This window comes from Balaenoptera borealis, assembly GCF_965194805.1.
Source record: "Balaenoptera borealis genome assembly, chromosome: 13".
Classification (NCBI taxonomy): Eukaryota; Metazoa; Chordata; class Mammalia; order Artiodactyla; family Balaenopteridae; genus Balaenoptera; species Balaenoptera borealis.
The window spans coordinates 68,605,822-68,628,749 of NC_138870.1; the positions used below are offsets into that span (position 1 = coordinate 68,605,822).

General features: G+C 34.7%; 2 protein-coding genes across 16 annotated transcripts in view; one reads left to right on the plus strand and one right to left on the minus strand.

Annotated features, from left to right (window-relative positions):
* ACSS3 (acyl-CoA synthetase short chain family member 3) overlaps positions 1-11,733 on the plus strand; it is a 142,090-nt gene extending 130,357 nt beyond the window's left edge. For 5 of the 6 annotated variants that reach the window (XM_082350744.1, XM_082350747.1, XM_082350746.1 and 2 more), the window contains 3 exons: positions 9,096-9,195; positions 9,281-9,456; positions 10,299-11,733. In XM_082350744.1, coding sequence (XP_082206870.1) covers positions 9,096-9,195; positions 9,281-9,456; positions 10,299-10,367 — 345 coding nt within the window. In that variant the 3' untranslated portion in view covers positions 10,368-11,733. Of the gene's footprint in view, positions 1-9,095; positions 9,196-9,280; positions 9,457-10,298 lie in introns of those variants that run through there. The other variant, XM_082350749.1, reaches the window with a different exon arrangement.
* An 822-nt stretch (positions 11,734-12,555) lies between these two features.
* Positions 12,556-22,928, minus strand: part of PPFIA2 (PTPRF interacting protein alpha 2) — a 468,430-nt gene continuing 458,057 nt past the window's right edge. For 5 of the 10 annotated variants that reach the window (XM_082350734.1, XM_082350732.1, XM_082350733.1 and 2 more), the window contains 3 exons: positions 17,897-18,056; positions 16,620-16,711; positions 12,556-14,615 (listed from right to left, as the gene is read on the minus strand). In XM_082350734.1, coding sequence (XP_082206860.1) covers positions 16,653-16,711; positions 17,897-18,056 — 219 coding nt within the window. In that variant the 3' untranslated portion in view covers positions 12,556-14,615; positions 16,620-16,652. Of the gene's footprint in view, positions 14,616-16,619; positions 16,712-17,896; positions 18,057-22,928 lie in introns of those variants that run through there. The other 5 variants (XM_082350737.1, XM_082350735.1, XM_082350736.1 and 2 more) reach the window with 2 other exon arrangements.

Here is a 22,928-nt window from a genome sequence, read left to right on the forward strand (position 1 = left end):
AGGGTAAAAGCATTCAATATCTTACCGTTAAGAATGATGCTACCTGTAGATGTTTCTGTAGATGGCCTTTATCAAATGAGGAAGTTTCCTTCTATTACTAATTTGCTGGGGTTTTTTCTATCTTTTTTTTTTTTTATCTTGAAAGAATGTTACATTTTGTCACATGCTTTTTCTGCTTCTATTGATATGATTGTGTGGGTTTTCTTTTTAAGCCTGTTAATATGGTGAATCACATTAATTAATTTTCAACTGTTGAACCAGCCTTGCATTGCTTGGGATATACCTCACTTAGTTGCAATGTATTATTGTTTTAATATATTGATTTTTTAAAAAATTTATAGTAATTTTTGTTGATCGGAAGTTGGCTTTGTGTGGTAATCATGTTTTTAATAGTGTTTGTATCATTTATCTTTTTCCATCCTTTCCTTTTTAATATATCTAGATCATTACGTCTCCTGTGGCCTTTCTGTAGATAACATATAGTCGGGTCTTGTTCTTATTTTAATCCAATTTTACAATTTCTATCTTTTAACTGGTGTTTTTAAGACCATTAACATTTAACTTAAGTATTGATATATTTATATTTATGTCTCCAGGTTTATTATTGGTTTCCTTCTTGCCTTTTCTCTTTTTTAATTCCCTCATGTTACATTTTCTCCCTTCTTTTAAGTCATTTGGTTCTTTTTTTGTAGCTTCTATTTCTTTGCTGAGAACTTCTCCATTCATTCCAAGGGTGCTTGCCCATACTTTCTGGGCCACAGTTACTGTGGAGTTTTTAATATTTATCTTTGTTAATTTTATCCTAAACGTGCAAATGAGGCATTCTTTGTCAAAGACAGATTTCTTAATAATAAGTGTGTCATCGCTTTCTTACTCCCAGTCTTATCCCTAGGTGACCCAACAAGAGCCGATGGGAAATTTCCCTACATAAGTAGCCAGCCACACCATAGATGAGAAATAAGGAAAATTATTTTTCTCTGCTTATAAAGAGGAAGGAGGCAGCTATCTTTCCCCCTCCTAAAGAGGTCTCCTTGGACACATAATAGCCTGAATCCAAACTCCAGCTCTTTGATATGTACATAACATCTCTCCAGGAGGCAGATAGCCCTGTGTGTCTCAACTTTTACAACCTAGAAATGTTTCCAACTTCTAAGCCTTCATCTTTTTGACATGTAAATACCAAGGAAGATAGTGAGCCAGTCTCCCCAGCACCTTATGAGTTTAACCTAGGGATCTAGCCTAGGATGTAAGCATTTTGCCCACCCAGGGAAACTAGAAAATTTTATTATCCTTTCATATCAGAGCAATTAACTAAACAAACAGCTATAGATCAAATTCTCAAGGTATTTGAAGAGTCTCAGGAGGCTAGGGTTTTTTATAGGACCAATGAGGAAATCTAGAAAGTTTTATTCCCCTACAGATATAATAGCTACATTAAAATCTTTATCTGATATTTGTAATATTTGGATTGGGGTTTGGCATTTGTTGATTATCTTTTTTAAAGAAGTGTTTAGGTTTTCCTAATTCTTTTCATGTCCAATAATTTTACGTTTTACATTTTGACTATTACTTTATGAGATTTTGGATCCTTTTAAAATCATCTGGATTTTTGTTCTTGTGATTGTTTATTTTAGCAGATGGTCAAGCCATTTAAGATCATACCACATGTCCTTACCCACTTTCTGTGGATTGTGGTTCCAATGTCAATTTTGTTTTCAAAGCCTTTACAGTGCCATTCTAGTCCATCTCACTGTGTCTTTCTCCCAGAAGCCAATCTGAAACTCAAGTTAAGTGCTCAAAATCTGTGCTGTGCTGATTCTGGTTGGATTCATGCATATACAACTTTAGAGTAGGCTCAGGACATCATACTCAGATTTAAAATATCCTTTTTTCTAGCTCCTTTCTCTCCGCGATCTACTCTTCACTTTTTGATTCCCAGGGCTCCCTTTTACTGCTCTTCTCGGTATAAAGTCAGGGCTTCAGCCTCCCCGTACTCCTGCTGGGGTTCAGTCCTGCAGGGTCTACCTACACAGCGTCCCTGGGGTGAGGAAGGGACTCTGTCTCTTTGCTAGCACTTGCCTGATATGGGGCAGAGCTAGTCAACAGGGACTCTCCAACTCTCAGGAACTGGATGGCTGCTGGTGGGGAGGACAAGTGGTACTGAATCTTTCCTCTCTTGGTGTAAGATGGGGGAGTCCCCAGTGCTCCATCCCCAGGATCTGCTGCACAGTGATAGTGGAGAAGGGAGAGGACACAGCTTTTTGGCTGCATTCACCTGGTGAAAGGTGTGAAGAGTCAACAAGGTGGTTACAGCTCTGTAGGAAGGAAGAGGGGCACTGCTTCTTCATTGGTGTCCATCTGGAGTAGGGAGGATAAAATCAAAATGATTCTGTTTCCCAGCTCCTCTGCTGCTTTTCCTGGACCTCTAGGTGGACACAGCATTTCTTGGGGCTTTTTCTGTCTGTACTTATTGACAGTTCCACATTTTTGACTGATGTAGAACCCAGGCCAGAATATATAGGAGGCAAAATCAACAAACCAACATAACAATGAAACCAAAACTTCTAAACAAACAAAAAACAAGGGACTCACCATCAGGTTGTCTCTCAAGTTCTGATAGAGTCTTCTGGTATGAATTTTAGCCCAAAGTATTCCATCGCAATTAGTGGAAGTGATAAGATGGAATGTATTTACTCCATCTTTTCCAGAACCAAACCCAGAATAGTTTTCTAATGGAATGGGGCAAACTGCAGTTTAAATGAAAGAAAATGCTTAAAGCAGTATGACTGATAATGCAATAGGATGAGAGTATGCAGAATCATAGTTCCCCTTTCTCTAATTAAAAAAATGATCACTTTCTCAAAATGTTGTACTTAACGTCAGCCCAAACTTAACACTTAACACTTCTTGTCATGTAGGCTTTTCTTTCTTAGTGACAGTCAATGTGATATTATTTGAGTAAAAGGAAATAATTTTGTAAAATATTTTGGAACATGTGACTTTTACCTGCTGTTATAATATTGTTTTTAACTGACTGTGAATTTTGTGATAACCTGAAATGGAAATTTATGCTTCATGTATTTTGGTGTGTTGACAAAAGGTGGTTCTGGCTTCAGGAACTTTTAATTTCTTGCTTATAGGAGATTACGTCCATTTCTGGCAGACTCAGCTAATCAAAATACAGAGATTACATGTGCATAGCTCTTATTATCAGTCAAAATTCTTAGTTCTCTCTTTTATTTTTAGAATGAAGAGTGCCAACCTATTCAAATATATATTGTGCTTTAATGTTTCTACTGACATGCTTCTCACTATATGTAACAGCAGAGTGAGGCAGGCAGAAGATAGGCAGTTAAAACAGCAAAACTGAAAAAACTGTGCCAGAATCCATGACATCTAACAGGAGTTTTGTCCCTGGGTCTTAGAGTGCTCATAGCACGTAACAGGACACCTCTCAGCCTTAAGCCTTCTTGAAGTGAATGTCTCCCTTTATATGAATTAAATGATTAACTCTTTATTGTATATTTATGTCTAATAAGGAAATTAATATCTCAATTCTGGGTTGTCTTCTCCATGTTAGAATCTATTAGAGGGTTGAAAACCAACATTTTTACCGGCTTTTTCCCAGCTCCTAGCAAAGTTGCTTAACAAATTGATAATATGTACATGAAATGTTCATATTGATGACAGCTTTTACTAAAGTGCCCAAACCTTATTTTATATTTAAATGCTTTTCTGAGATTCTTAATAATGAATGCTGGATTTCACTTTGATTTTTTGAAATAGGACTTGAGGGTCTTAAATCCATTGGGAGTATTATTTATAGAAAATAAAAATAGACTGAATGTCTATTTATATACAGTGAAAATATCTGAGCTTTTTCAGTTTCCCAAAGTAACATTTGACAAATTTATCACCTTACATAAGACTAAGTCAAACAGAAATTCTACTAAAATGACTACATCACAAACATTTCAGGAAACTATGCTATGTTCTTTTCTGTCCTCGACATAAGAAAATAGAGTCCTACAATGGCTTTTAGAAATTTAAGAGGACATTATCCTTGCATATCCCAATGCATGTGAGGGCCTTCTATAAATATCAAGTAATAACCAAATCTATTTGAAGAGCTGATTAATCTTTGAAAGCCTACCATCTAGCTGGACAGTTGGGACACTTAGGTGGAAGTTGAAGGTATTCTTCAGAAGAATGTGTCCTAAATCTGCTAGTTCAGGTCATGCGAGCTCAAATTACTTGGAGTCAATGTGGTCCTTCTGCTTAGTTCTCTTTCACTGTTGTGGGCAGATCTTTTCATGCAGAGACATCTCCAGGGAACAAATTGGGCTCCCTGATTTCATTCTTTCACTCGTAGCTTAAGATTTAGTTTGTCAAATAATCCTACAAGTATCCTTGGAAACTTGGAAATCTGGTGTTAAAATACTGCATTTAAAGCCTAGGGCAGTGTTCGCATACAATTTGCCCTTTCGAAGGTTATTCTGACCAAAGCATCACTGTTTGTTTTTCAAGTTAGCTATTTTGTTCACTATTTTAGGAATAATTTCTTCAAGATTGAATATATTTCCATAAAGTGCACATTCAACAAAGATGCCATGCAATTTCATTTCTACCCAACATTAAATGACTATTGGATGTAAATAGTTGTAAAATTGCTGAATATTTTCCTGGGCACTGATATGAATATTGATGAAGATGTGGAATCTGGCAGTTTCCTAGATGACTCCATTGTCAGAGGAGGTAAAACAATATTCCTTCTCTTCCCATCGCAAAGACAATCTCCCACTGCAGAGTGGCTCCTTGTATTTTACGAGGGTGCTTGATTTAAACTAATTTTTTCTAAAATTAAAATACTTAAAACATAATTAAGAAACCTGTGTAATTTAGCCCACTAAAACCATAAAGCCATTTAAATCAAATAAAATTTACACAAAAATGGCAGTACTGCAGAAACCAAGAATGACAGTTACTTGCCAGGCCTGTTACCAGTAACATTTATATGCTCACTTTGGGTGAAACAATTACCTTTTAAGTTGTGTCACTTTTTTGGGTACTTGAATGCCAGTTAACCACAGATACTTCATGAATTTTATATGGAGGGAGTATATGAATGTGGCTTTTGATTTTTTTCCCCCATAGGACATTTGGTGGGCTTTTGTCCCAATATGTTGCCAAGACATATTTTGATGCTTTCCCTTTTCACAATTCAGTTGTTGAAATCATTATTTGGCATGCAAATACTGTTTGTGGAGCCAACACAGAAAGCTGCCTCTCTTCCTTTATGGCATCTTTTTAACACTGATAGAATAATATAATGTTTTATCCACTATAATGAACTTCATTTACAGATGGCACGGAATTCTGGAGAATGACATGTTTCTCACAGATTTTTAAGAATCATATCTTCAGTTGGCAAAAAATGGGAAACTTTGCTATTACAAGGAATTGTGTTATATATTACTTCTGATTTTAAAATACTCTCTGCCCTTATAGAAAACCAGTCAGCGTTTTCCCATCCACTTCTAAAAACACTGAGACCAAGGATGGAAGTTAAAATAGCAAGGTGAAATAATGGCAGACTAGAAGTTTTGTTGTTCAGTTTAGTTAAAATTATAGTCATACTGGTTAGGTGCAAAATATCTGGATGTATGATTTTTTTTTTTTTTTACAGTGATTTAAACTGTAAAACTTCAAAAACTCAGGTATAGAAGCACCAGTGAACACTTTAATAAGTAATAAGTGGGATTTTGACCATTAAAACTCTGGTTAGCCAGGGAGAAGTATTTTTCTCTACTCATTAAGGGAATACTAAATCGGATTTAAAGGATTGAACCTACCAAGTCTGTGTCCTACCTGCTATAGAGAAGGTATTCTCTTCCATGGGCTGGTGACCGTCAAGACTAACTGCCCAAACAAAGTTCTGACAATAAAATATGCCTCTACTCTCAACATACAGACTGAAAAGAAAATAAGACCTTAACAAATGGGAAACATTTTGAGAGTTCACACTGAAGCAGTGAGAGCAGGTGGTATTGTATGGTCTGTGTAGTATGTGTTTTGCAGAAGCTTTTGAGTCAGGAACCAACTAAAGGAAAGAGGGCATAGACACCTTCATCTCAGCAATGAAGTTAATAAAACATATCGTACAAAAATCATTTATTTATCGCGTACCATCCTGAGCACTGTAGGAGTCAAAAGCTATGTCGATGGCAGCCCTCACAACTGAATACTTCAAGGCTGATGCTAACAATAGTTTACGGGGCACTGTTGATTTGCATGCTTAATTAGGGGCAGTGTGAGATAGTCCACTGGGTTTGTACCAAACATTCTAGCAGTTCATTGAGTCTTCTAGGAGTTCAGAGAAGAGAAAGCTCATTTTCAGCTTGGATTAATTTTTTTTTTCCATAGAAAGTTTGGGATTTTTAGTGGCATGTCCCGGATTTTGTTGGTTTTTCTCTTCCCTCTCTGACTGTACCTTTATAGTCCAGTTTGTCAGCTTTTCCTTTTTCATACAGTCCTTAGATGTTAAGAGTTCTTTAAGGCTTTTACCTTTTTCTCTCACTGCTTTCTCCCCAAATAATCTCATCCATGTGCATAGCTTTCATTATCATTTATACATTAATGGCATTCAGATACACATTTTCAGATTAAGATTCTCCTCAGATCCAATTGCCTTGACTCGGATGTCTGAAAGGTACTTCAAATGGAATATCTCCAAGACTTAATACATGATTTTTCCTCCCAAGCCTAGCCCTCACCAGCATTTTCTGGCTTAGAAAATGGCACCACTATCCAACCAGCTACTCAAGCCAAAAACCACAGAATCATCTTTAACCCCTTTGACTTCTTACTTCATATCCTATTTATCATCAAATTTTGTCCATTTTACCTCTAAAAACTCTGGAATCATTTTATACCCACTACTATAACCTTAGTCTACTATTGTAGCCTCTCTGGGTGTTTCCCTGGGTAAACTATGACACCCACCTTCAACAGTCTTCTATTTATTCGTCACAATGAACCAAAGTAAGTTTTTGTTTTTCAAAATCCACTCTGAAGTGAAAGTAGCCAACCTGTAAAGGCTAGATATGTACGATTCCAACTATATTAACATTCTGGAAAGAACTCTGGAGACAGTAAAAAAGATCAGTGGTTGCCAGGAGTTATTGGAAGGTGAGGGATGAATAGGCAGAGCACAGTGGATTTTTAGGGCAGTGAATCTACTCTGTAAGATACTATAATCATGGATACGTGCCGTAAAACCCATAGAATATACAACACCAAGAGTGAAGTCTGACATAAACTGTGGAGTGGGGTGATAGTGATGTGTCAGTGTTGGTTCAGCAGTTGTAACTCTACTGCTCTGGTGAGGGATTTTGATGGTGCGGAGGCTGTGTGTAAATGGGAGCAGGAGGTATATGGGAACAACGTACTTTCTGCTGCTCCATTTTGCTGTGAATCTAAAACTATTCTGAAAAAATAAAATCTGTTAAAAAATCCATTCTGATCTTGCATCGCCTCCTTACCTCCTGAAAGTGCTTTATTACCTTCCAATGCTACTAAAATAGTTGGAAGCCCTTCGCATTCACAGCCCTTTTCTATCTCTGTAGCTTCATTTCCTCTTACACCATTCTCACTTTTGCTCTCTGCTTTCCAGCCACACTGGTCCCTTTTAGATTTGAATGGTACAAGCCCGGTGCTTCCACAGGGCTTTTGCCCCGCCCCTGTATGCAAGGGTCCTTGCATACAGACCCTTTAGACCTGAGCTCATCCTGAGTCACTTCCTAAGGGCAGGTTTCTCTGAGATCCATATTCTTCTGCCACGTTGGTTGCTTTGGCTCTATCTCTCATTTAAAAATCCAAGTTATTTCCCCAAAGATTGTACCACTTTACATCTAGACATTCATAGTAATTAAATATTCATGATTATTTATTAATATCACCCTTTGCTACTGGACTGTAAGCACCGTGAGACAGTACCCAGCTTATTTTTGCTCACCACCAAGCCTGCTGCAATATAGGAGGTTGGAGGATAGGAGGTATTAGTAGATGTTTGTTGAATGAATGCATGGAGGAAAGAATGAGGACTGCCAATCTAGCCCTTGGTTACAAGTTTGCTCACTGTTTTCTCCAGCCATAGGGGTTTGGAGTCACTGAAATATATATTAATCTCCCAGAAAAGAACTTTTTGAACATTTATTTTTAAAAGTCCCATCACAGCAGAATTTTTTTTTTTTTTAATCCTAAGCTTCTGTATTTCATGTGGTTACTCTATTCTCTGAGTTCTTGTGATTCCAGATAGAAATTTGCTTTGCTCTTTAAGGCATTTAGAGCTTAGGGTGAACAATATGAAAATGGTTGGTCAACAGTGGTGATTATCTGATGTCAGGGCTTCACTCCACGTCCAGCCTTTTCTCCACATCTTGGAAAATCCTCTCTGGATGGGTGGTCACTCAGGAAGAGAAGTGTGCTCTGTTCATTGCTCAGTAACAGAGGTGGAAATAAAATCACCGTTTATTTTTTAAATTTTTATTTTATTTACTTATTGGCCGTGCCATGCCTTCGTTCCCCAACCAGGGATCACACCTGTGCCCCCTGCAGTGGAAGTGCAGAGTCTTAACCACTGGACCCCCAGGGTTAACCCCAATTCACTGTTTATTGATGGGGCTGCCTTGGGTTCCTCTGGAAGGTGTCCTCATGGTAGCCAGCACTGAAGCCAAAACACCATGAGGCCATCTGTTTTCCGAGGCTCGTTGCAATTTGTTCCCAAGTGGTATCACTGCATAGTTTCCCAGACTTCATTAATAAACAATTGAGATGAAGAAGAAATCATTCCCTTACTTTCCAGGTAAGCTAAGCAGTTTGTCTTAATTGCTTAGTCAGCCTTTACTGAGTGACTACCAATCCTAACCAATCACCTCAATAATAGTGATGTGAATGGTGAATTGGTAGTAATTTTCACAGAGGTAGCTATGGGTTTTTAAGTTATCTGACGTGTACTATTTTCCCCAGTTGAAATGATAAATACTGCATATATATGTGTATAGATATTCTAAATGAATGCTTTTTTTAAATTACAGTCTGTCCTTTCCCATGGCACTGTGGCCGACTGCGCTGTTGTTGGCAAGGAAGACCCTTTGAAAGGTCACGTCCCGTTAGCACTCTGCGTGCTGAAAAAAGGTGAGAGGTTTTTCTCCTCCCCGACTGCTGGGGCCCTGAATGATTAAAGTTAATCCAGAGCTTACCATCTGAACTTTCTCCCTAGATATAAGTACAACAGAGGAACAAGTCTTAGAAGAAATTGTGAAACATGTTAGACAGAGCATTGGCCCGGTGGCTGCTTTTCGAAAAGCGGTGTTTGTGAAACAGTTACCCAAAACCAGATCTGGCAAAATTCCCCGCTCAGCTCTGTCTGCCCTTGTCAATGGCAAGCCATATAAGGTAAATTATCAAGGATGTTGAGTGCTTGGTTTTGAAATGTTTTCCCCCACTTCTTTGGTGTCAACTAAGATTTTTAAATGGTTCTCAAGCATGAATTATGTCCCTAAAAAACACATAACAGTACTTTTTTTTTTAATATTACGGGGGAAATTGCATAGCCATTATCTCTGTAGGAATGAGGGTTTTGTAGAGAAACACAGATTAATTAAGACCATATACTTTTGATTATAATAACCAGTATGTGAAAATATTTTACTGTTAGTAAATATGTCAAATTCAAACTTGTGGAAACTCAATCTTATTAAATTAAGGATAAATTTTCCTTCATTGCCATCATTAGTGACTAATAGTGAGTGAGAGGCTGGCTATAGATATTTTGAAAATTCTAATTGATATATATGCTCATTATTTTTCCTGTTTTGAGTGAAAATTATTTTAGGTAATTTAGGCTGATTCAAGCATATGCATTCTTTTAATTTTTGTGCACATTATACATGCACAAATATACGTATTTTTAATCATCAAGATCTAATAAAAAGTGATGCAACAGTAAGGAGTGGTTGTATGCGCAAATGCCAAAAAAAAAAAAATTCTTTCTATAGACGCTTATTGAAAGGCCCATAAAAGAAAGTACCATCTAGGACCAATAGTTTTGCTAACTGAACAGTTTATTTTACTATAGATACATTTTAAAATATTGAGTTCAAAGTTCCCTGTTTTGAAACTTTCCATATGAGTATGATAAGATAATGGGGAATACAAGATTGCATATAATTGTTTAATTGTATAGAATGGAAGGGGTTCAATGAAGCACCTTCATCTGGCTCTAATTTTCTTTCCAGGTATCTCCTACAATTGAAGACCCCAGCATTTTTGGGCACATAGAAGAAATGCTGAAGCAGGCATTGTGACTTTTTTTTTCTTTTTTTGTCACTTTTCTAATTGGAGTTAGTTTTTGGAATTATTTCCCAGAAATAAATATTTAAATAGAAATTACATGCAAACTGAAATGTAAATTGTAGAGCTTGGTCTAAAAACAATGTACGTGCAGTCCAGTAAAAGGCCTTCTGTTTGATTAGCCCAATTAGCACTGTTACTGGTTACCTGTAACATTGCTCATTATAGATTTTCCAGAACTTCGATTTAAGAAAAATATATCTGACATACGATTTATAAAAATTGTACCCCCCAAAAAAACATTTTAATTGAAAGTGACACTAATATCGAGCTACTTCCTGAAACTAGGACTCTGCAGCTTTGACCCAAGACCTAAAACTCAAGTGAAGTCAGAAAACAATTATAATTTTCTTATAGAAATTCTGAATATTTTCTAATATTCTTGAGATGCCCACATGCATGGTTATTTTAAATGAAATGGATGAAATGGGAAGTTTTAGGTAATCATCTAGACATGATTTTCTAGGTAGGAGAATCTGTCTAGCCACACATTTCCTGAGGGAAGGCTGGGTACCAACCAAGGTACAGCTCTCTTCAATCCTTTGTTACTTAGTCAAGGGAAATCACAGGCTGGCAGAGGGCATAGAGGTCAGTTAATCCAGTCTCTTTGTCATGGAGATGAGGGCTCTTTGGAGCCCCTCCTCCTCTCTCAGGTTCTTAGTTGACTGTATACTTCTTAATGATTCCAGCTTCTTTTGGAAACAAGGAAATGTGTAGAAATGGGGAAACTGGCAAGGAAAGCTCTTAAGGAAGAAATGTACAAGTTTTTACATTAGCTAAAAACCAGGAGGAGTTTTAAGAGAAACCAAAAATCCAGATTTTATGTGAAATCTCTAATTTTTAAATAACTCACTAAAAAAATATTGTCACATCCAAAGCACATCTTTCCACTTAAACTTCTGTAAAACTATTGAGCATTAAAAAAATAACTGAAAATTAGTCTTTGTTAATAAGCTTATGATAATGTGCCAATTAACCAGAGTAGGTAGATATAGATAGTTACATATTTGGTTTACTTAGGGTTCTACATGGGATCAGTTATCAAAGAATACATTTAAACTCAACAAATACCATACCCACTGAGTCTTTGACGGTTCTTAAAGTACTCCTCAGTCTTTCAGTCCATCAGGAACATTATTTTTAAGAGCAACTGTCTTAACATATAGTCTGGTAACATATCACGAAATATATATGAGAGATAATAGGTAAGAGCTTATTGTTTATTTCATAAAAATTGCTTACAACTTGTATAAAGACATTCTGAAAATGATAGGATTTTTTGGACTGTAGCCTATAAAATAAATGGCTTCTCAAAGTAAATTGTTATTTGCTAAAATTGGCTTTTTGATTGTTACACCTGAAAAAATACATTCATCTAACTGTTCCCTTTAATTATTTTAGTAGACTGAGTTCAACTAATTAGATAGATATTCAACTTATAATTTGAAGCTGTTGGGTTCCTTAAACTGTCTCTTCTCTTGAGTACATTTTATCTTATCACAACTGTAATCTTACACTTTTTAATGTCTTAGCATTAAGATGTATTACCTTATTTTTTCATATAAAATTCAGTTAATTTGAAACGGCAAATTCTTTAGCCGAATGTGTATCATAGTTCATCTGCAAGGTATAAACCCAGGCATATACAAGAATTGTGTTAATGATTACATCTTTGATCCTCGTGCACACTTTTCGTGGTAATCAATCTGAGAGACACTTCAGCAAGCAGGCTTGGGTTATTTTCCTGTTGAGTGGGATTGGAAAACAGTGCACAAGACCGGGTAAGTGGTGTTTTCTTGCATCTGGTTAAGGAAAGTGATCTCCTTTGCAGGGTCAGAGAAAGTACTGTTCCTCTCACAAGACTGAATGTGGGACAAGAAAGATACAGTCATCAGATTGCTTAAATTTTGGAAGAAAAAAAAAAGGAATTTTCTATTTTAATACTTACCATAAGGTACTTTCACTCAATAGTCCTTAAAATATTTTGAATTAAATGTCTTTAAAAATAACAATATAATGTTACTAAAAAATGTAATTTGCTGAAATAAATTCTGCATGATCTTTTGGTAGTTGCATAGAATTTTTTTACTGTAAGGTATTAAAATTAAAACGTAAATATTTTCTTTTAAAATCTATAGAAAAGTGCCAATTAATTGAGCTATTTTGCCTGTGAAAATGTACTAAGTATATACAAATGAGAACTGCTTTACATTTAAAAAGCAGTTTTATTTATAGAAAATTATATTTGTAAAGGTTCTGATTATTAAAAATATGAAAATTCATAATGTTGATAGATAGTTAAAAGGAAGAAAACCAAGGTTCTAAGCTTAATCCATTAAATGGGTTTTGGAATCTGGCAAAATGATATTATACATTGAAGAATATTTTATGGTTTTTGAGGCAAGTAACTGGATCTTTTATATCCCTGTATGTTAGAGTCTATTTTAAATGGTTAATATCTCTTATTAGGTGATCTCTTAAAGGGGAAAAACTGTTTATGCAATTAAGTTGTGCAGAACAGTAGATACAAATCTAGTTTGTATTATTATGATACCATAGTTTCTATATTATATTTCATTTCTGTAAGTCAAGATCCCCATATTCAGACGAACTTAAAAAGCTCTTTCTCATTGTTTCTAATCAGGCAACATTTTTAGAAAATTTTAAATCACTTTCATAAGCAAGTTTAGTGCTCCCTCTTGTGGCAGACTCACTTTTGAAGATAAAAGATTGATCACTAACAAGAATGATTTTCATTATAGTTTAAGTAAAATTTTAAACTATATGTGACTAGAAAACAAAGCTTAAACAGAGAACTGGAAGTATTTTTGTTTATTGACAATGGAGAGGGTTTCTGTTACCATTACCTTTTGAGTGAATCTGTTAAACAAAAATCGACATCAAAACAAATGTAATGTACGTGCAAACATAGCAAATTAAATACAAAAAAGGAATTACTAATGACAGGTCTTGCTGTTAATAAGATCAAGCAGCAGAAAATCAGCAGTTAGATAAATGGTATTCTTAAATAGATTTTACTTTGAAATCTCCCATATAAACAAAGAATAAACAACAGTAACACCACCAAATAAAGCCACAGGGAAGAGATTATTCTTCTATACTTTTATACACTATATATGTTAATCATTCTGTCTTTATTTCCTCTGATAAGACTGACTTCAGGGAAGTCGCAACAAGGCCTTCTCGGCTAAAAGCATATAACGTTAGACATGAGTCTGGCTAATGCCCTATCACATTGACAAAAGGGAAAGGTTTCTGGGGTTTTGTTTTTTCCAGTGGAAATGACCTCAGACCTCTGCAGTGGTTGACATTCACTGAACAGTGCTGGCTGGAGGTTCAAGGTATTTGGGTGAACATGTGTTTCTTAGTAAAGTTTGTTTGTTTGTTTGTTTTTCTTGGTCCACAGGTAATAAGAAGAGATCATTTTTTTTTCTTTATAAATTTTTTTAAATAATTGCTTTTGACTCTTGTAAACAGTTTGGCTTTGTTTTGTATTGAAAAGGAGATCGAGCCATCACAGTGCTATTTCTAAAGATATAGGACATCCCTGATTTCCTTTAAAGGTCTATTTTTGGCTCCAGTTCCAGGTTAAATCATTCTTTTTTACATGATCAGAGGCAGGTTTTCAGCTTTAAGGATTGACAGACTTGAAGGAGAAACATGTGGAAGCATGAAACATGCTTCCAGGAAACATATATCAATTTGTTACAATTCAAAAACTGTAAAAATGGTGGAATGGTAAATACAAACAGTACTTGGAATTGTCAAATGTTTGCACTCAAGACTCCATGAACCATATATTTTATTTTTTAAAAAAATCATATTTATATCCATTTACATAAGACTTACACATTTAAAAAGAAATGCATACACAGTAATACATAAATGCCAAGTATATTACAGTAAAACATGAAAAAACAAGTGGCTCCATTTCATAAAAGCATCGTTGTACAGAATTTATGATGTGGATGATGCTTATTATTCAAATGACTTAAGCATTTTCTTACAATTGTAGTAAACTAATCAAACTTAATAGCTGACTCCCCCCAAAATCACATTTTCAGCTTAATAAACCATTAGTTGTGATTATTTCCTTAGAATTCAGTCTTCACAAAGGTTTTCACTGCTTATCTTCTTAGATGGTAGTGCACTTTAGGTAGAGTAGACTGAAAAGACGACATCTAAAATATGTAATGGACAGCATTAGTTTACTGAACGATCCCAGATTGGAAAACCTCCCTCTGCGACTCTTGGTGCACCTCCATATGCATCCTGCCCACTTTTGTCCTAAGGGTAGGATATCATCTCAGGTCTAACCAATGGCTGTATGCAATTAATATTTACTCCTCTCTAATTTTGTGCAGGCGAGGTTCATAAATAAGATTTGCTCAACTTTGTAAAAGTATGGCAGATAATATAAACAAAGGTAGTCACAGAAAACGTCAGCAGTCCTTTTGAAAAGCGTACAGCTTGCTCATTAATAAATTGAGTTGAGTTGACCTATTCCATGGAATAGATCTGTATTCTAACTCATATATTTTAGAGCTCTTCAAAAGAGACCTTTGTTTAATTGTGACAAAAACATAATGATAATCAGTAACATATAAAGAATCTGTGGCATCACTGATTCTTTCCAGTCATAATATACTTAGGAAAAGATCACAATTACTATCCCGACACGAGATAAATAATATGTTCTGAACTGTGTTAATAACAAAAATGCTAATGTTTCCTCAAAATAGAAATTGGTTGTCCCAGATTAACTTATTAGAAATAAATACCTTTATCCCATTTAATGGTAAAAACTAGGAAATATGAACTAGAATGCCAAGCACAAAATACAGATTACAAATAGTTAGAGTAATTCTACCCATCAGTCAAGAGCTAAGAAGCAAGCACTATTCAACATATTAAATAGTCATTTGTAAATTAGTGAAGTATTCTAATTCTAGTTCCTGGTAAATTATCATGTTATGTGTAGAAACTATTACAAACAGTATTTTGGAAAGCCTCTTATTTAGCCAAATTATTACAAATTTTAGATCATGCCTAATGAGATGCCAAATTGTATACCATAATTAAATTTTTAATGTTAGGGTTTTACATTCTGAAATTAAATCTCTTATCTGAAAGCTTTTTGTTTTATCATCAGCAGCTTCAAGTAGTGACCCAAATAAGGCAGCATATCAGCTCCTATATTAGGCCCCAAAGACCATCAGTAGATTGTGTGGAGCTTTTAGTTCAAGGCAATGAATAAACAGCACAAGATAAGCGGTTCCTCTCCCCATCCCTGTGCACACATTTGGTTCTCAATATTGCTCTGAGAAGTGTTTTCCCAAAATTTTAATTCATCGTAAATGGTAGAATATTTTGGTAAAGCACAGCTGTAGATTAAAAAATGTTTATGAGTTCTTGACATTTATTTTCTATGAAAACACAGTTTTACTAAGACTGGTTTTCAATAAAACTCCATTTTCATATGGATTTGGAAGTAGATTCCATCAACTAGTATTTCTCGAAGTACAAATGCCTTATATCTTATGATTATATAGCATGGTTTTCTGTCCTGTCCGCCATTGTTATAATGTTATTTCACTTTGTTTCTATCTGCTATAAACCCCAGATACTTAAAATTCCTATACGTTTTCAACAAATATTAATCACATTGATGAAAAACAACATACCAGAAGTTCAAATTTTTCAGTTATACTTTTGTTTTTAATGTGAAATCACCTCCAAATCATTCTCCTGATTCTGCCACTATTTGACTCTGGGTACCTACTAGAATACTATTTGCCTATTTCAACTTCCCCTATATAAAATACTCACTTAAAAGTGTGTTATTCTGTAAGTGCCAAACTCTCATCAGTAAAATGCAATACGCATCAATATAAAGTGCTACGAAAAAGTAGAAGCCAGCGTAGTAGCAACCCATTGATGTGTAATAAGATAGTTGACAGGCCTCCAACAGATGGGCCTTAAACCATAGCAGACAGATGGTGATAGGAAATCCTAGATTAAGAGTTACAATATAAAGAACCTTTCCACTCTCTAGCAATTCAAAGGGGTTATCTCACTTCTGTACTGCTAGGCCACACCAAAGAGTATCGTGTATATTTACTAGTCTATGTAGGTTCCATTTTTTTTGGCGGTTTGTTTTTTGTCAGCCAAGGAAAACTACTCACAGCAAGTCAGTGCTGCCTCCTTTGAGTGGCTTGTCAACATGAGTATGTGCGAACAGTGGAGTTGTCTAACCTCTGCAGTCTTGATGAAGGAACTGCAAATGGAGAAAAGGGCTTTAGAGGGACTTGGATGATTGAGTACAAAATTTCAGATGAGAAAGATTTATTTTCCCTGCATAAAGGGATCTGAACATATTAATAGACCTTCTTTCTCTCAGATAGAAGCCACTCATATTCCTTTTCTCAAGATAAGCTACTAAAGAAAATTTATTTATGCGATTCAACTGAGCTTTCAAGTTGTGTATTCCTCCTTAGATGAAATCTGTTAACAAGAACAGTTCCCCTGGGTGCTCCTGTTTTTGAAGCAAAGATTGCTCTTGGAGAATTCAGTATGATGGATTGTCTTCCCCTCCAGTACTGAAAAGCTTCTATACTCATTTTAATCATGTTAAATTCCTCATGAATTTTGCTAATGTGTTCCATAATAGTAACAACTTAGAAGAAATATAGATCAAAGATCATGGTTTATACTGGAACTTATTTTAAGGGCCATGATAACTATCACCTTGACAAGAAATAATAATTCTAGGTGATTATCTCAATAAAGAGAGTGGGACTTTTTTGTTTAATGCTTACCAGACAGACATAACTTTGTGACTACAACTTCAAATTTGTCTCTCCTCCAGAATGGCTGTTTTCCTTTGTGAAGTATATAACACAAGTCTAATGTCCACAGAAGGAAATACTAATTGGGAAATTACTGTCGGTTTTGTGTTTGTTTAATTCTCTTCTCATGGTTGTGCTTGTTTATTTAAGGCCTTCTGCCTTGGTCATAGGTGAGAATATCTGATGAGTCTGAGTTTTTAAGATGAAATAGAAAACTTGCAATATTCAAGCATGTAGGGTGACAGTGGAGTTAATTTCCATTTATTAAGGACCTTTAGTCCAAATCCATCCTCTGAACAAATTATTTACTTGGTGAATAGAAGAGTAAAGAAACACAAATCATGCAGATGTTTTTCTTCCTAGATGTGGACATTAGCCAAAATTGTCCTTTTTAGGATATTTTAAATTATTTTAAAAATATGAATAAAGTGCCATGAGTTCATGCATTAGCAGCTTACAAAAGAGTATGGTCTGATGAAAGCAAAGTAAACTTCAAGCAGAGCAAACCAACTTAAGAAAAGAATCAATTCCAGAAAGCTATGCAAGATCAGAGAATGATACCATTTGCTAAACAAGCTTTTTACTTTATAAGCAGAAATGCAAAACTACTGTACCATCCGTTGTCATTTTCCTTGACTGCCCCGATGTTGTGGTTAACCTAAATCCAGCCGGTAATGTTTCTGAGGACCCAGGCATCATGCTGATTCCGTGTACTTCACGGGGAGGAAACTGCCTTCTCCAGGTCGACCCACGCCTGAAATTCTTGTCATCACTCTGCCGGTACAGAGATACAATTTGATGTAATGAAAACAAATAAACTAGTCCAGGTGCTTAAAACATGTAACACTGATTATGTACATTCAGTCTGTAAAGTATACATATGGAATATTATACTTTATTTCGAGGGTTATATTGATTCCAAAATGAGAATGCAGGATATGTGAAATAGAAATGTTTTTATTAAAAAGTTCATATGATTTTGAATCTAAAACATACATAAAAGTAAAATCTTTGACAATTTAAAATAAAACCCCAAAGTTTTTCCAAAAAGAATATTTGGTATACTTTGTTGCACTTCATGCCAACTGTTTTTATGGTATGAGATGATATACTTAGTTGAATAAGTATTGGGTAAACACTATTTGGTTCACACACTTGATGAACTATTTCATGAATTTTGCTTTTATGTATACAAGATATATGTTATGGGAAATCTATATTTGATACAACCTGGCTCATATGGGATACTATAATTTATATTCTGTGTAAGAAACTAAATTTGTCATTTGCTAGATTTCAGCTGATACAGAATTAACTTGTAGTTTGTTGAAAATCCTATGCAAATGGTCACCTTCCTTTTAATAAATACATGTGCTCATTAGATGCCACTAAAAGCATAATGTAACTCTGGTTGCTGTTTTACAATGTAATTCTTGTTGCTGATTCTATTATATCTTAATTGCATAAAATCTTCCCTGTCTGTGCATACACATTGTACCTGCAGACAAACAATTATTTTCTCTGAATTGGTAAGCAACAATATGTAATTTACCATTTGACTGATTATATTCTTTGTTTCTAATCTAAGGAAAATATTAATCATTCTACATAGATCTTATCTTCTTATATCACTAAGTTTTTCATCGAAGGAAGGACTGTCTACTCCCTAAAATTATAGTTAAATATGTGTGGTTGACTCTGCTAGCTCAGGTGACTTCATTTGGGCATAGAGAATATAGATAGATATTCATCATTGTTATAAATAAGAAACACTATATTCTTCATCATAGACTACTAATTTAAGTAGCATACACGGTTAATCTGGGAAAAATAAAATCATTTATGTAATTACATTTATCCATTTTTCTTTTAGAATCCTTATTATTAATATATAAATTTTGCTTAGATTTGATAGCCATTTTACACTTTAAGAGATTTCTGCTACTCTTCTCAGCTGCTGCATTTTACTTTGCCTTAGACCTCCAAATGTTTATAAATGGAAAAAAGAAGCAGAATTTCACAGTTGTGGCCTCTCTGACTTCTTGAATCTTGGAGAAGTTGTTGCATGAGCATAAATTTTCTTCAGTTCTATAAAACATTACATTACATTGTAGGAATGTACAGCTCCTATAATGTGTGAGATAAGGGCTCAAAAATATGCCAGTAAGTTGAGAATTTAAATCATGATTCCTTAACTTCTGCTCTTCCAACATAGTGTTACTGCAGAAAGTTAATGGGAACTATAAGCCACAACATCACAGGAAAAGGTTTCCATGAGAGGAGATTGAAAGATATGCTCTCAGCTGAGGATATCCTCTGTCTGTAGCAGCACATGAGCACTTCTCAAATCATTTCAGTGGAATCTGAATGCGATCAGCCCCAGAAACAAGTCTATTCTGGCTCCAGCTAAGTTGTTTAGATATTTTTGTTCACACTCAAAAAACAAAACCAAAATCAAACAAAGAAACAAACAAAAAACTGAGACAAAAGCGACTAGAGGGTTTGAATGACAAAATCATGTGCTTTTTTAGTAATAAAAAGAGGCAGCATATTTTAAAGGCAGATAATAACGTTCCATTTAGGCCTTTCAAGTTGTTCATTACTTTTAAGAAGCAACACTAGAACCCACATAGACTTGTGTCCCTGACTGGACCTCTACTTCAGGTCAGTCTGCATTTTAGAATCTAACGATATGACAGATCTTTAATAATTTTTATTGAAATTATTTTTCCAACTTTTAAGTAAGGAGAATAATTGTATTTAAAAGTGTGTATGTGTTTATGCAGACTATCTTTTTGATTCAACAATTAAGAATAAGGATTAAAAGCAGATACAAACTACTATATATAAAATACATAAACAACAAGGCCCTACTGTACAACACAGGAACGTATATTCAATATCCTGTAATAAACCATAATGGACATAAAAAGAAATTGAGTTATTTGTAGTGAGGTGGATGAACCTAGAGTCTGTCATACAGAGTGAAGTAAGTCAGAAAGAGAAAAACAAATACTGTATGCTAACATGTATATATGGAATCTAAAAAAAAAAATGGTCATGAAGAACCTAGGGGCAAGACAGGAATAAAGACGCAGACCTACTAGAGAATGGACTTGAGGATATGGGGAGGGGGAAGGGTAAGCCTGGACAAAGTGAGAGAGTGATATGGACATATATACACTACCAAATGTAAAATAGATAGCTAGTGGGAAGCAGCCACATAGCACAGGGAGATCAGCTTGGTGCTTTGTGACCACCTAGAGGGGTGGGATAGGGAGGGTGGGAGGGAGGGAGCTGCAAGAGGGAAGAGATATGGGGATATGTGTATATGTATAACTGATTCACTTTGTTATAAAGCAGAAACTAACACACAACTGTAAAGCAATTATACTCTAATAAAGATGTTTAAAAAAAGGAAAGACTCATCAAATAGAGGATATCAATAGAGAGAAATTATAATATATGATATGTATTATATATGATATATATATTATATATATACAGAGAGAGAGAGAATCTAATGGAAATTCTGGAATTGAAAAGTGAAATAACAAACTAAAAATTCACTAGAGAGGTTCAATAGCATCTTTGAGCTGGAAGAATAAAGAATCAGCAAACTTGAAGATACAGCAATTGAGATTATTCAGTCTAAAGAACAGAAAGAAAAAAAGAATGAAGAAAAATGAACAGAGCCTCAGATACCCGTGGAACATCATTGAACACACAATATACACTTAATGGGAATTCCAGAAGAGGAAAGAATTAGGCAGAAAAACATATTTGAAGAAATAATAGTCCAAATTTTCAAAAATTTGATGAAAAACATTAATTTACACATCCAAAGTCCAAGCAGACATCATAGTAAAACTGCTAAAAGACAGTGAAAATCTTGAACGCAAGAGAGAAATTGATGTATCATACAAGGGAACCACAATAAAATTAACAGCTAATTTTGTATCAGAAACAATGGAGGCCAGAAGGAATGAGATGGCATATTCAAAGTGCTGAAAGAAAAAATATCCTGTCAATCAAGAAGTCTTTGTCCAATAAAAGTATCCTTCAACAATGAAGGTGAAATAAAGACACTCCCAGACAAACATAGAGTGAGAATTTGTTGCTAACAGGCCTGCCTTATAAAAAATACTAAAGGAAGTCCTTCAGGGTAAAAGGAAACGACACCTGACAGTAAATCAAATCCATATGAAGAAATAAAGAGCAAAAGGCAATTATATAGGTAAATACAAAGACACTACAAACATATTTTTCTCTTTTATTCTCTTAACTGAGTTAAAAAACAATTGTCCGGTTTATAACATAAAGAGGGAATAGAGTTATATTGGAGAAAGGACAGGACACCAGACAGTAACTTGAATCCACAGAAGAAAATGAAAAGAACCAGAAATGATAAATATGTGGTTTAATATAAAAAATTCTATAAACATATTTTTTCTCCTCTTAAATTTTTAAAAAGACATATAAAGCAATAATTATAACACTATTATTGGATTTATAACACATATGGATGTAATATATGTGACAATAATAGCACAAAGGGTAAGGGAGGGAATTGAGCTATATTGGAGCAAAGTTTTGATAATTTATTAGAATTGAGTTAGTATTAATCTGAAGTATATTGTGATAAATTACATATTATAATCTCTAGAACAAACTGAGACTAGTAACTCAAAAATATAATAAACCACAAAGGAATTAAAATGTACATTAGAAAAGTATTTAACACAAAAGAAGACAGTAAAGGAAGAACAGAAGCACAACAAAAACAAAAGAAGACATGAAGCATATAGAAAAAAAATTGCAGAGAAATCCAACCATATTAATAATTACTCTAAATATAAATAACAAACATTCAGACTAAATGTGAATGACTTAAACATTATCAAAACAGATTTAAAAAAAAGATTCAATTATACACTCCCTACAAGAGACATTTTAGATGCATAGACACAAATAGGTTGAAAGCAAAAGAAAGAAAAAATATATACCATGCAAACAGTAACCACAAGTGAGGTAAAGTGTCTATACCAATATTAGATAAAATAGACTTCAAGACCAAGAAATATACTAAAGACAGAGACATTTTATAATAATAAAAGGGTCAATTCATCAAAATGATATAATTATGTGCACCTAACAACAGAGTCCCAAAATACATGAAACAACGCCTGACAGAACTGAAGGGAGAAATAGAGAATTCCACAATAGTAGCTAGAAAGACAACCTACTGAACAGGAGAAAACATTTGCAAATGATATGACTGATAAGGGGTTAATATCCAAAATATATAAATAGCTCATATAACTCGACAACAAAAAGACAAACAACCCAATTAAAAAATGGGCAGAAGACGTGAATAGACATTTTTCCAAAGAGGACATTCAGATGGCCAGCAGACATGTGACAAGATGCTCAACATCATTAATCATCACAGAAATGCAAATTAAAACCATAATGAGATATCACCTCACACCTGTCAGAATGGCTGTCATCAAAAAGAACACAAATAAGATGCTGGAGGGGATGTGGCAAAAGGGAACCCTCGTACACTGTTGGTGGGAATGTAAATCGCTGCAGCCATTGTGGAAAACAGTATGGAGGTTTCTCAAAAAACTAAAAGTAGAACTA